General features: G+C 30.1%; 1 protein-coding gene across 1 annotated transcript in view; it reads right to left on the bottom strand.

The window, feature by feature from the left end:
• The window catches only part of LOC105622935 (ATP-citrate synthase), a 16,735-nt gene extending 3,277 nt beyond the window's left edge, over nt 1-13,458 (bottom strand). The window contains exons 1-7 of the mRNA XM_012204343.1: nt 13,117-13,458; nt 11,404-11,597; nt 10,891-11,201; nt 9,073-9,391; nt 8,555-8,993; nt 5,917-6,242; nt 5,316-5,835 (exon numbers count right to left, since the gene is read on the bottom strand). Of these exons, the coding sequence (XP_012059733.1) occupies nt 5,316-5,835; nt 5,917-6,242; nt 8,555-8,993; nt 9,073-9,391; nt 10,891-11,201; nt 11,404-11,597; nt 13,117-13,458 (2,451 nt within the window). The remainder of the gene's footprint in view (nt 1-5,315; nt 5,836-5,916; nt 6,243-8,554; nt 8,994-9,072; nt 9,392-10,890; nt 11,202-11,403; nt 11,598-13,116) is intronic.
• Between the last annotated feature and the right edge of the window lie 1,266 nt (nt 13,459-14,724).

Genomic DNA, 14,724 nt, shown 5'->3' with positions numbered 1-14,724 from the left:
TATATATATATATATATATATATATATATATATATATATACATACACGTATATACACAGTATACACAATTATATTGTATAAATGAAACAATTTGATTTGAGCGAGAATGTTTTGCATCTTAAAACCCATTTTTGTTATTTAATGCGTTTATTTCTTCGATGTGTAATTTGCAATTTATTTCATTCTCTTATTATTCATATAATTTTTCTTCTTAAAGCTTCTGAGTACTCAGTTAAGAACTCCGCATTGACGGTGGTGACACCGTGACAAAATCAGACGGCAGCCTGGCAAAACTGAACTACAATTGAAATGTGCACTGCCGTGCTAATGTATTAGAAAGAGTGTGAAAAACGTGGACGAAATAGTATGTTTGCAGATATACCTTTCTCTTTTTAACTATTTGCGCATGCGCATACATAACGTTACATTCATACTCAAAAGTTAAATATATTTTCTTTTTAGTTTTATATAGCTGACATGACTTTTATAATATATTAAGACTCCTGAGGTGTTCCACAACCATATTGAATCGTGATATCAGAAGCGAGAAATGATATGTTAATTTTTATTACGTGCCATTTATAAATAAAGATAATTTGGATAAAACAAAATAAGATTGTTTTAAAACATTTGTCAAAATAGACAAAATCTAGACAATTTGAATAAACATGAACAAAATGATGAGATTGCTTTAAAATATTTTTTTTAAATGGACGGAAACTATGCTTATCCCCCTTGACAATTAGTAAATAATCATAAAAAGTAATGAAAGGCACAAAGTGCTTTTATTCAATACGCATATGCGTAGGTTATTTTCACTTACATGTGTTTATCACTTTTTACTGATTATTTACTGACTGTCAGGGGGGATAAGCACAGTTTCCGTCCATTTTAAAAAATGTTTTAAAGCAATCTCATCATTTTGTTCATGTTTATTCAAATTGTCTTTATTTATAAATGGCACATATTAAAAATTAATGTGTCATTTCTCACTTCTGATTCACGTCACGATTCAATATAGCTGTGGTGATTACTCAGGAGCTTTAATATACTACAATTATTATCTTCATCTGATGTATTTTATTCTATGTAATTTATTTTATTGATTCAATGCCTTCGTTTTAAATCCATCATATATTTATTCCTATTTACCGGTACTTTAAAATTTTTTAACTTGACTATACATCAAAGACTATATATCCGCGATTTGCTGACTCTTTCAGTATTCTGGCGGTCAGTGCACGTTTCAGTTGTATTATATTGTAGTTCAGTAAGCAAAACCAGTAGCCACATACACAAGCACGAGCCCATGTCCACGTGCTCGACCTTGGCGCGCCGAGAGCGAACAAAATAGCGAGAGAACGTATTTCTCGCTCTAATCATTTGTTTCAAGCGATCGAAAATGTTTTCTCGATAATTTTAACTGCTCGACATGCATATGTTAATAAGGGGCAAAAGGCATTCTAAATAATATATAAATTTTAATAAATTAGGCTGTGTTCAGGAGTTACGCTCAGATAACTCTAAACTGTAGGTTCGTTATGTATATTATAGCAAAAATGCATATTAGAGTTATCTAGGCATAATTCCTGAACGCAGCCTTGTAATAATAATATATCTCTCCCATTAATCCAGAATAGTATAAATCATGTTAAAACGCAACAGTTTTACGAGATATTTAATTGTTTATGATTTTTCATATGCGTTATACAACCTCTTTCATAGACTCGAGTAACAAAAAGTTCGTGTGATCGTAAGATACGAAATCGTTACGCTGGAGATATCAAATTCGAATTCTGCTTTTTTCCTTTTTTTTATAACTTTTTTTCTGAAATAAATAATCAAGTTCTCTGATAGCAAAGTCTGCGGAGATAGATTTTGAGCAGAGCTTGCTATCAATTTTTGATTGCAAAAAAGCAACAAATTATATACAGAGTTTGTATTATCCGACATCGTCAGCAAATTGCTGTCAGAAAAATGACAAAGCCTGCTAAATATGCTAGCAGAAACCGAACAAAGTTTTACATAACAGCAGCTTGACAGCAGATTGAGAATAAATTAAAAGCAGAACCTAAATCGAGAAAACTTTGCTCGATTTCTGCCATCAATTTACTGGCCTGTCAGTAATCTTTGTTAATAAATCCAGTCAAATGCAGACCATATGGCTATGGTTTTGTAGTCAAAATCTAATCGAATTTGCTGCCAATTTGGTCACAAATTGCTAATATTTTGCTATCAGGATTAGTAATAAATGTATATTAGATCAAATATATTTTCTTATAATTTTTTAAATAATTAATTCGTGTATGGGACATTTTAAAGCAATAATTGTAGAAAAAAAACCCATTTCGCTTTTCAATTAACAAATAAAAAATTATTTTAAAATTGCATAATATATAAAGATTTTTGTTTGTATATTATTAAATTACATTGGCATCATCTTTATTAATTATATTAATAATCTCGCTTTCGAAATTTTGTTCATTGTTAAAATTTTAAATTCGAATGATAGAAAAAAAAACATTTAAAACAAAATCGACACCAAGCACATTTGATAAACGTCATTATAAAAACACGGTTTTTCGGATTTAAAAAAAAAATAAATTTTATTTAAGATAAACTAATAGGCCCAGCGATAAGTTTGCAATTTTGCGTCTTATGTAAAACTTATCAATCGAATTTAAAATTCAAATGAACATTCAAAAATTTTGAAAGTGAGATTATTAATATAAATAATAAAGATGATGCCAATGTAATTTAATAATGTACAAATAAAAGCCTTTATACACTACTCAACAAAAAATAGGGAATAGATTTTGAACTTTCAAATGATTTTTTGCGTTTGTTTGCGATGATTTTTCACCGAATTACGGTGTTCTGAATATTTTGAGCGTGTTCGAAAGAGATGTATATCAATTGCCTACATCGCTAATTGGCTAATTTAAAATATAATCTCATTGGTAAAGTAGTTAAAAATTTCAAAATTAGGAACCGGCCGAGTGTGTGCAATTGAATTGTGCAAGCGCGCCGCTCCCGTTCGAAAGTATTTCCTATTTTTTTATGAGTAGTGTATGTTGTGCAATTTTATTATTGCATTATATACAAAATAATATATTTATAATTTATTTGTTAATTGAAAAGCGAAATGGGTTTTTTCTACAGTTGCTTTAAAACTCCCATAAATTATTTCAAAAATTATATGAAAATATATTTAACCTAACATACATTTATTACAAACTTGATTATTTATTTCAGAAAAAAACTGGAAATATGAAAAAAAAGCAGAATTCGGAATTTAGAATCTCCAGTTCTGATTTTGCATCTTACGAGCTTGACCACACTTCTTGTAACTTGAGTCTATAAACGAAATATACAAAAAAAATCGTAAACAATTAATTATCTCGTAAACTGTTGCATTTTGATATGATTTATACTATTCTGGATTAATAGGAGGAGTATATTATTCTGGATTAATGGGAGGAGTATACTATTACTACAATTTAAAAATTATGTATATATATTATTTATGTATATATATTATTTATTAAAAACTATATTATTATTAAAAATGCCCCTGATTTTTTATTGATGCTGAGCGATCGAGATTGCCGAGAAAGCATTTTTTAAGATATGGATAGTCTCCTCTGAAAAAAGTCGAGCCGTATTTCGAAACTAGAAATTTGGATTTCTACTGAATTGGACTTTTTCCTATGATTTCTAGTATCAAAAACTTTGTCTATTTGCCCAGAAGGCACAGAAATTCAAGTTGACTTTTCACATGAGCGTATCCATATCTTGGCATTTTTTTCAGTCGCTTAAAACAAGTGATTAAAGTGAGGATATTCTCTCACTGTCTCGTTCGCTCTCAGTGCTGAAGGTGAGCAGATGAATGAACATATGGGCTCATGCTTATGTATATGATCAATTACGCCACGCCACTGACTAAAGCTCTAGATATATCAAAGTAGCGCAATCCTTTTATCTGGACGAAATATTGATAACTTTCCTATTAATTATTTCGACCGTTTTCAATCTAGGCTGTGTTCCACTTAATGCTAGCAATATTTGCGAACATCGTTTGTCTTTGTTTAATTTGATAAACGATAAGGATGAAATGATTCCACGAGCGTTGTGAGTGTTAAATGGAACACAGCTTTAATTATCGTAGTCTAATAAGCGCTTAATATTATTGGTATATGATATGATTAGTAAGTTGAAAATAGAGGACTTTTGTGCTACTTTGGCAATAATAAATAACTTTAGCACTGACTAAAGCTCTAAATATACCAAAATAACGCAGATCCTCCATTTTGTGTGTGTGTGTGTGTGTGTGTGTGTGTGTGTGCGTCCGTGTGTGCGTATGTGTACCTACTAATCATACCTTAAACCAATAATATTAAGTACTTATTGAACTATAGATAATTAAATCAAAATAGCGGTCGAAATAGCCAATAAGACTGTCGGCATTTTGGCTCAGATAAAAGGACTGCATTATTTTGATATATCTAGAGCTTTAGCACTGAGCACCTAGCTTCGACCGAGAGTTTAAACAGGATCAAAATGTAAGAACCACTCACAGTTGAGCATTTCCCTGTTGTTCAATTGTAACAAGGGAATACTCGACTGTAGTTGATTGATTCTTACGTCCTAATTCGGTTTAAACTCTCGATGGAAATTAGACCACTGACATTGTTACAGTTAGCCTCACCATGATAAAAGACTGAACTAATGTTTTGATGATGAAATTTTATGTTACGTGTCATTTTGTTATTGCTTAATTGTGAAAATGTGACTTTTTCGTATTTGTCAAAGTTGTAGAAATGGATGAAAATTAAAGTTATCTTAGAATTTTATACGTAAAAACATATTTTTCACTCGTTCCAACAGCTGTCAAAGTTGTTTCCTGCCCGAATAGAGGTTCATTTTATGTGCTTTTTATGACCATTTATTGACTGTCAAGAGAGTTTTCATCCATTTTTATATATGTTTTAAAGTGATCTTGTCATTTAGGCCCAGTTTCACAATTCATGGTTAATTCTTAACCGAGATTCAACTTATTCATTATTTCTTTCCAATTCTAGAATTGAAAAGAGAGGAAAAACAAGTTGAACGTCGGTTAAGAATTAACTGTGAATTGTGAAACTGGGCCTTAGATTTATCCAAATTGTCTTTATTACAAATGGAACGTAACATAAATTAACATTGTATCATTTCTCGCTTATGAAGTTACAATTCCAACATAGTCGCAACGACTACTCAGAAATCTTAATAGTAAAAATGAACTACAGTAGATAATGTCAATAAATAAAATTTACTCTGGCCCATCCATAATCCATTGGCACTGTCGGCACTGGAACTTCGGGTTCTGGCACTATTATGCCATCTTTTACTAATTGTTCGTAAACAGTTTGTATGAGATCACCAAGGTTATCGAAACTATTTGGGACATATGCATTGGCAGCCTTCAACGCTGCATTTTTTGCAGAAGCTGTTTCAAGATTGGAATTTGCGATAGAGCCAGCATGACCAAATTGTACCTCAGAATTGAACATACTGGCACAGGTACCAATGCACCAAGCTATCAAGGGTTTTGTAACTTTGCCTGTTTTCAATGCTTCGCATACTTCATATTCTTCGATGCCACCAACTTCTCCAAGCAATACGATTAATTTCACATCTGGATCGTTTTGATAACGCATTATATGATCCATAAAAGTAGTTCCTGGATATCGATCTCCACCGATAGCAACACCCTCTAATACTCCATTAGAAGCTTTGGAGATTATATTATTTAATTCATTTGACATGCCACCAGAACGAGAAACGTAAGCGACACTGCGAAAATAATGTTATTGTTGTCATTCAATTGATTTTGTAAAATGTTATTACATCCAAAAATCTGGTGTGCAGTATTACCTGCCAGGTCTATACAATTTGCTATGCAAAATATTATCCATCATTCCGCCTGTATTACCGATTTTAAAACAGCCTGGTTTTACACCTCCCACAGTAGCCGGTCCAATTATAGTGACATTCTTTCGTTGCGCTGCTAGAATCATTTTTCTGGTCATATTTTCAGGTATACCTTCCGCGATTATGGCAATCGTTCTAATTTGCGGAAATTGTAATGTTTCCATAGTACTTTCATAAGCAGATCTTAAAGAGGCAAATGTGACCATTACGTCTGCGTCCATATGTTTAGTCATAGCGTCTTTCATTTGTTTGTAAACAGGAATAAGAACCTATTTACAGAAAATAAAATTAATATAATTAATATCATTGGCAAAAAAAACGGGTTTCTAAATATTAGTACAAAGGAATTATGCCCAATTTTATAAGAGAATTTGAACAACTTTGAGAAATATCTAAAATAATTTAAGGTATCAAAAGAGAATCAAAAATTCCATAAGTCCAACTTTATTGGAGAGGTTGCCTGAATGCTAGAACTATCCAAAGTTCGCTTTATGATCATGTATTAGTCTTATTCAATTTCTCTGCGTCTAGGCACCTCCCCGCGGTGACAGCGGTAACGGATTGTACCAATGACATTGAAATAATATCTAAAATGTATTTGGTACAGTTCATTAATCTGGTTAAGTCCCTGGTCGCAGCTCATACATGTCATGTCACAGAAATTTGGATTTGCTTGTAATAACGGCGTTATCAGTGTATCTATGTTTAGCAGTGTATATTACCTCCTCTTGCATTTATCAATTCGTGTGTTTATCGGGGCACATTGTTAATGTGCCTTAAGATTTGTTCACATCGCACACTCCAACATGCTCCAACATGCTTCTGTCATAGTTCTTACTCACTCTGAGTGCATTGGAGAAACCTTTTTTCTCAAATTATGCCATTCTTCCTATAGAGCGTTGCAAAGTGCTACTAATGAATACAAATTGATAAATGCAAGAGGAGACAATAAACATTACTAAACGCATACACGCACATACAGGGGATCAGATTCCTGCCACGTTAACAGGATGCACACATACATACGCACGTACATACATCAGCTTTAAAAGAATTTAAGATTTACAATCCACAATTTAATTTCTTTTTTAATAAAGTTTCCTACAACAATTTGTTTCCGAGTTATATTGAATTTATAAAAAATATCCGTTTTTGTAACACTTTCTTGATAGCAAAACCTGCAGAGATAGATTTTGAGCAAAGTCTGCTATCAATTTTTGATTGCAGAAAGGCAATAAATTATACACAGAATTTGTACTATCAGATATTGTTAGCAAACTGCTGTCAAAAATATGACAAAACTTGCTGACATGCTATGCCAGTAAATTAGTGACAAAATAAATAGAGCTTGCTGTATAACCTGACAGCAGATTGCGAATAGAACTACTGATAATTTGATGGCAAATTGACAGCAAAAACCGAAGAAGATCTATCATTTTCATATATGGCATCGTCATGGACTTGCTTCTAAGAGTAAGAAGAAATCACCCAAAAGTCGTGTAAGAATTGGTGTATGTAAATCAAATAGGCAAATTTAGAGATTCCTAAACTCCTTCGGAGTGTGTTTTCTGAATTTCCAAATATTTATAACTTTCTCATATATATTTTTGAAATATGATAATCAATAATATTTTAACAATAAAACTGTGTTGATTTTTTCCAGTTTTCACACCAGTATATATAATTATGTATAATATTATAATATATAATTATGTATAATATTATATGTTTTTATATATATGTACGCAAAATTTCTTATAAGAAACTAGGTCGATTTAAATGAAAATGACAAATCTTATTCGATTTCTGCTGTCAATTTGCCATCAAATTATGTTAGGTTCTCCTCGGTTTTTGCTTGCAGTCTGTAATAAATTATGTCAGCTATTTTTATATATTATGTCAGAATGTTCGGTTTTTATCAGCAATCTGCAAAACATGTCAACAGGCTTTGTCGACAAATCCATAGCCAAATGCGGACACAGATGATTATGATTTTGCAATCAAAATTTGATCGAGTTTGCTGCCAATTTACGCGCAAATTACTAACATTTTGCTATCAAAGTTTCTTTGAAACTTTAAAATGGCATAACTTTTCAAAAAAATCAGAAAAATGTTCAAAATATTCATAGATATCAATGAGCTTAAAAACTTATAAAATTTTGTACAAGCAATATCCCTGAGCAGCGCAACAATTTAAAAGAAAAAAATTTGTCCTATTTTTCAAAGTATGTCGTCAACCACTATGCTCGCTATTGTACAAAACAGTTTTTATAACTCAATTAACAGTTCCTATAATTCAATTTTGATTTTCTTATCAAGGAAAACGTTCAAATTTTTTAAGCTTTGTTCATCTCGACATGATTTTTATTTGCGTTTTTACTATTCGAAAATAATAAAAATTTATGCTAACATTTAATGGCCCTTTTTTTTGCTAGCAAGTGTATTTATATTAATATTAATAATACTATTGATTTACATTATTAGCTATTATGATATACTGAAAGCTTTACAAAATTATTTTTTATTATATATTTTTTAATATTAGGCTATTTCTAACTTTTTTCTTTATTTGAAATCTTACCTCTTTATGACCCCAGTAAAATTTTTGTTTGTGATCACCAGTAAAAGGATAAACAATAGCCGCAACGGATGGCTCGGATCTTCGACAAACAAAATCAAAATCCAGCATACTCTGTACCGCTCTTGTTTGCATACCCCAAATAATAGATTTCGTTTTATTACTAAAAAGTTGTTTATCATCGATTTCTGAATTTACTGCTTCTATAGTTTTCAATTTAAACTGCTCTGATGATGAATGTACGTTATTTTTGGACGATGTGCATGGCGGTCCGACATCTTGTCCGGATGGTAGAAGAAAGTTCGCTGTTGAGAATTCTTGAGCTTCTGGATCAGGAATTGGTTTCTTTCCTAGTGCCATAGCACATATAGCTGTCATATGCGTCTCGGGACCAAATACATGAACGGGAATTCCTAAACGTCTACCAACTTCCCGTATAATTCTATCAAAATATATTTTAATATTATTTTTTAATATTATTTACACAGACTATTGTACTATTAATAGTAATTTTTTTTTACCTTAAGCCTTCTTGATAATTAGGTCCTGCTCTTCTTACAAAAATTCTTATATCATATTCCACTAGTTTAGACTGATATTCTTGAAGAGCTTTAACAATGCCTTTAAATGTTGCAGCTACATTTGTAAAATTAGCAATTCCTCCTCCTATAATAAGTACTTTTCCATCAGAACGCTTTACCTTTGTCATCAAACTCAGTATGGTTTTTGCATATTCATAAGTTTGTTGTTCACTAGGAGCACCAGAATATTCACCATAATTGGCCAATTCATCAGCTGCTCCCAAATCACAAATTGTATCTGAATATATCACAGAAGCACCTGTAAAAATAAACTTAATACAGTATTCAGGCACAAAACGAAAAAGCTGTTTAATGTAAAAAAAAAAAGTTGTATATACAAGATGAGTACAATCTTATAGTACAACTGATGAGAACAAGACGAGAAATAATTCTTTGTACAAAAATAAATCGAAAGTGCACAATAAACTTTTTTTGTCCGAAGCTTTGTTATAAGAAATTTTTCTTCTAATAAAATAAATAAACTTTAACTATTTGTCATATTTTCTTTAATCCTGTCACTCTTGAAATCATGTGGATGTAAATTCAGTAAACGAGAAATTATTGAAAAATATTGAAAATAATTCATTGAAGCGATGTCGAATAAAGTTTTTGAATTTTTTAATCCGTTTTTCTATCCGTAATCAGTAATTTCAGATTAATTATTTGCTTTCTGTATCTCATCTAATGTGCATAGAAATGAAACAATCTGGTTGAATCCATAATTACCTATTGGTAATTTACTTTTGATATTTTACCCAAATTCAATGAACGTGCAATTAATTCATTTAAATTTAACGTGCGGTACTGAAGAATTGTCTAATATGGAGTACTCAATTGCTAGTTACCGATCTCGGCAAGTAATATCATTGAAAAATACCGAGGTGATACATACAAGTTGTTCCCAAACAAAAACCTCAGTGTGATATACAGAGTCTGTAACATTGCGGATCTACGACAAGGTAATTTCTAGACATAATCGTGGCTATAATAGTGCAGATTATATTCGGAAATCATCCTGTTGCCGTGAATCTGTAATGTAATGTTGTATACCACATTCTGTGTATAGTACTAGGGCTTGGAGAAGAAACGATTCATATATCAGTGATCACTTCGACACATGCTTTCCAACAACAAATCATTTTCTAGAATCGCAGAGTATTCTAGAATCGATGAGTATTTCATTTCTGAATCTATATGAATCCTAGTTCACATTATTATATTTATTTAGATGTATAGAAACGGATTCACTGTATTCAGTCTCTACAAAATTCAATCATATTTTTTTCGTGGAGATAACGCATGGAGAAAACTTGATTTATATGGATTTATCCAATTCAATCCATTCTTATTTGCTGGAAATATAATAACATTTATATTGTATCTTCCAAACCGTATCTTTATTAAACACACACGTATTCAAACTTGATTCGTGATTTTCAAATTTAAGATTGATATTCTTTCTTAAAGAGCCAATTTTAAATTTTGCAGCTACATTTGTAAATTAGCAATTCCTCCTACTATAGGAAATATTTTTCCATTAGGACTTTACTTTTTATCTTAATAAACTTAGTATGGATTTTGTATATTCATAAGTTTGTTGTTCATAGGAGTAACAGAATAGTCACCATAATTGACTAATTTTTCTCGAAAATAAAAAGATTATTCTGTACTTTGTACTTATTTTTATACAAAAAAATCGCCTCTGATCGTCGATTGTACTATAGACTACCCCCACGTTGTGTAATCATATCTACTAACCACCACCAGCAACCATGGTCCATATACAACCGTCTGGATTAAGAATTGTCAATTTCAAACTAGCGCCAGATTTAGCATCTAAATCAGCTATATAGGCTTCTTCTGGATAAGCGTCTCTTCCAAATGGCGGCGGGTAATCGATTTCTCCCCAATCTGGTTTACATATGAAATCTGCCGTAGTGTCTAATTTGGCCGCAAGATCAAGAACATGAATTGTATTATCCGTAATCACTAGTGGATTGATTTCCAAGTACGTAAAATGTAAATTAACATAGAGCTTATAAAGAGATTCTATGAATTCAGCAATCACCCTAAAATAAAAAAGAAGTGCAAACAAAAGCTATAAAATTTATATGATTTAAAACAGAGCTGGGATTTAGTTGCATATTTCAGCTGATTTCAGCTTGGTTCCTGCCTCTTATTTTACCAATCCGCGTACAACCTAAATGCCGATCGACAAAATATGCAACTAAATCCCAGCTCTGATTTTAAATGATTGAACATCATTATTACATTTTTTTATCATCTATCACATTTGTCAAAAGTCTATCAATCAATATAGACCGATCAGGCATTTCACTACCAACTGATATATTTAATTTTAAAGCTTTAGCATCAACATCTCCGATATCGATACCCCCTTGATGATGAAATAATATCGTATCAGCTTTACGGTGAGAATAGATACAAACATAAGCTTCTTCTTCCTAAAATGTAAATATAAACATGTATTATATGTATTTATCCATAATAATCATATATTATAATTTTGTAATTGTTGATTTTTTAACCACTCAAAATAAGCATAAAATATCTAATATGATATAAAAAATCTAATATGCTACACGTAATGTTCAAGAATAATTCTATTATGTGAACATTATATTATTTATTCAAAATTTATTAAAAATTCTACTATTATATATTTAATTAAATCTTTGTACATAATTAGTGTAATCAATTAATATAGCTTAAGCCTAGTGAAAATTTTTCTTAGAATTTTTCATACAATTTTTCAGAATTTCTATATAATTTTATAATTTTCTCACATTTTTTACACGAATTGGGACATTTCTCAGAAAATCTAATCTTTTCTCAGAATTTTTCATATATATGTTAATTATAAAATATCGTAAGATTTCTAAGAGTTTTTGTAAGTATAATTTCTGATAAAATGTTATATAATCTAAAAATATTTTTTTAAAATTATGGGATGAGAAATTTTAGAATATTTCAGAATTCACTTGTATGAAAAATTCTGGAATAAGATGTAAACTTTCTTTATATTTCTGAGTATTTCTGAAAAATGTTTTAATTCGTATAAAAATTATGAGAAAAATTTTCACCAGGGAAGGTTATCAAATATCATTTAAAAGAAATCTTTTTGCTAACTGAAAAATAAACTATGCTGTTTTATATTATATTTAATCTTCCAAAATGTCATCAACTATTAAAAGAGCCTTAACAAGCCATAGTCATCAAAAGACAGATAAAGTTGAAGATTAAATAAATATCGATTGTGTTTTTTTTTATTGAAAAGGTTCGAATATCATCAATATATACTGAATCAAACGATGAAGTTTACTTTAAAAATAATAAAGCTTTTTTTGAATCATATTTTCGAATATTATTATTCGAATCTGACTACAACTATCAAATTTATTAATTTTTTATTAAGTATTGTTATGATATATGCTTACATATGTGTTACGAACAAAGTCCGCATAGTAGGTAGTGTTGACATTGCCTGAATTGCCTGCTGAATAATATCAGTATTACCCACTTGCGAACTTTGCCCGTTTTGCGAACATATACACACAGCTATTAAATATATTTATAAAGAGACAGATATTTTGCATTTTACTACTTTTTTCATTATATTATGTATAATTCGTCATCATTAGACTTTTTTTCCTTTCTATTATTTTCCATAAAATATACAAAGATCGCTTAGATTAGTTTTTTAATAATATAGATAAATATTCAAAGATTTACAATGAAGGAAAATTAGAATTTTTATTAGGCTATTTTTATATAGCGATCATTATACGAATATAATTATATTACATGTATCGATAGATAAAGTGGTCATGCTGAATTATATATCAATAAAATAAAGACTTTTATTCGTTTTATTATTTTATTACGATAATCTTATTAAGATAGTTTTAAACACACTTTTAAGCACTGTGTATAAAAGCAAACAATAATGCAAAAAAATCTTACCGATTTATGTGGTATGAACGGTTCAATTATGAATGTTTTTAATTTTCCGATAGCCTTGCCAATGCGTTGCTCTTTATTCATATGCTGCTCAATCCATTTTTGTACTGCACTTAAATCTGCGTTTACTTTAATTAATCCAAGTTTTCCTCGTCGCTTGATCAATTGATCTGGTTTAACAACTAATCTTTCTGTTTTGAGCCAGGAATGTTCATTAACAATATCAATCCAGTTTGTGTTTTCCGTAATAGATACAAATCTACATTTTGCTGCTTTTGTTCCAACAGAAAGTTTACGATTGATCAAATCTTTCCCAGTTGCTTCTCGAATTGCTTTTGCTGCCATTATTTAGAAATTTCTGTCAAAAATCCATAAAAAATCAGATTTAGATTTTTGAATAATATCTTTCCGTTTTGCTAAATTTTGTGAAAAAAATCCATTTCTTTTATGGTCCTGAGTACACACTTTAGTTTTTGATGCCTTTATATACACACGTGTCCTGGATTAATTTTCATCACTTTTATAAGTATATAAAAATTATTGAGCAATTTTTACGTATATGTTGACATCTTTAGAAAGTATTTATAAAGTTATATATTTATAATAAATTATCATATATATTATATACAATTGTTGTATATAATCAAAGAAAAGAAATGCACAGGACACGACCTAAGATATATTAAGAATAAAAATAAACAGAGTTAAAGTCGATAAAGGTGCCAACAGTTAAATTATAAACCCAATAATTATTTTACATAATGTGTAATCTTCTTTATTATGAACATTTCGATTTTCTTTGAAGTCCTCTTCAACAATGTTACATCTCTTAATTCGTTTACATTGATCCTTCCGTCAAAAGTGAGTCACTATCCATGTAAACAAGTTAAGAGATGTAACATTGCCAAAGAGAGCTAAATCCATAATAAAGAAGATAACATATCAATGTAAAACATGTAAAATAATTATTGAGTTTATAATTTAATAGCACCTTCATCAGCCTTGACTTTCATTAGCTTTGAACGGATTGTTTATTTTTATTTTTAAGATTATGAGTTTATAATTATGAGTTAATAATTTGATATTTGTATATTAAGGGTTATAAAAAATTATTCATAAAAAATTTTTCTCATAATCTTACGTAGTTTTAGGTTAGTCTAAATCGGACTCAATTTAAGAATACGGCAGTAGTTAGTTAACATAGAAATTTCATAAAACTTTGCAATATTCGTTCGGTACCGTTGTTGAGCGATACGTCCGTCAAAGTGTGCACGCAACCAATCGCTTAGTTGCACCACTCCTGATAGCGAATTTCATGCCCTATGATTAGTTATTTTCAAATGCTCACCATTTGAAAACTATTGATATCTTAAGATTTTGTTATTAACATTTTCGATTTACTTTTTCATGAGAAATATGTACGTGCCGGCTTCTGCGCTAACTCTGATACACGCTGTATATATATATATATATATATATATATATATATATATATATATATATATATATTATATATATATACTATACAGTAGAAGAGTAGTAATAGTACTAGTAGTAGACGTAACTAACTTATTAGTTATTTAATTTACGTTTCGTTACTTATATTATTAT

Source organism: Atta cephalotes (assembly GCF_000143395.1).
Source record: "Atta cephalotes unplaced genomic scaffold scaffold00050, whole genome shotgun sequence".
Classification (NCBI taxonomy): Eukaryota; Metazoa; Arthropoda; class Insecta; order Hymenoptera; family Formicidae; genus Atta; species Atta cephalotes.
This window is presented reverse-complemented; position numbering and strand designations above follow the sequence as displayed.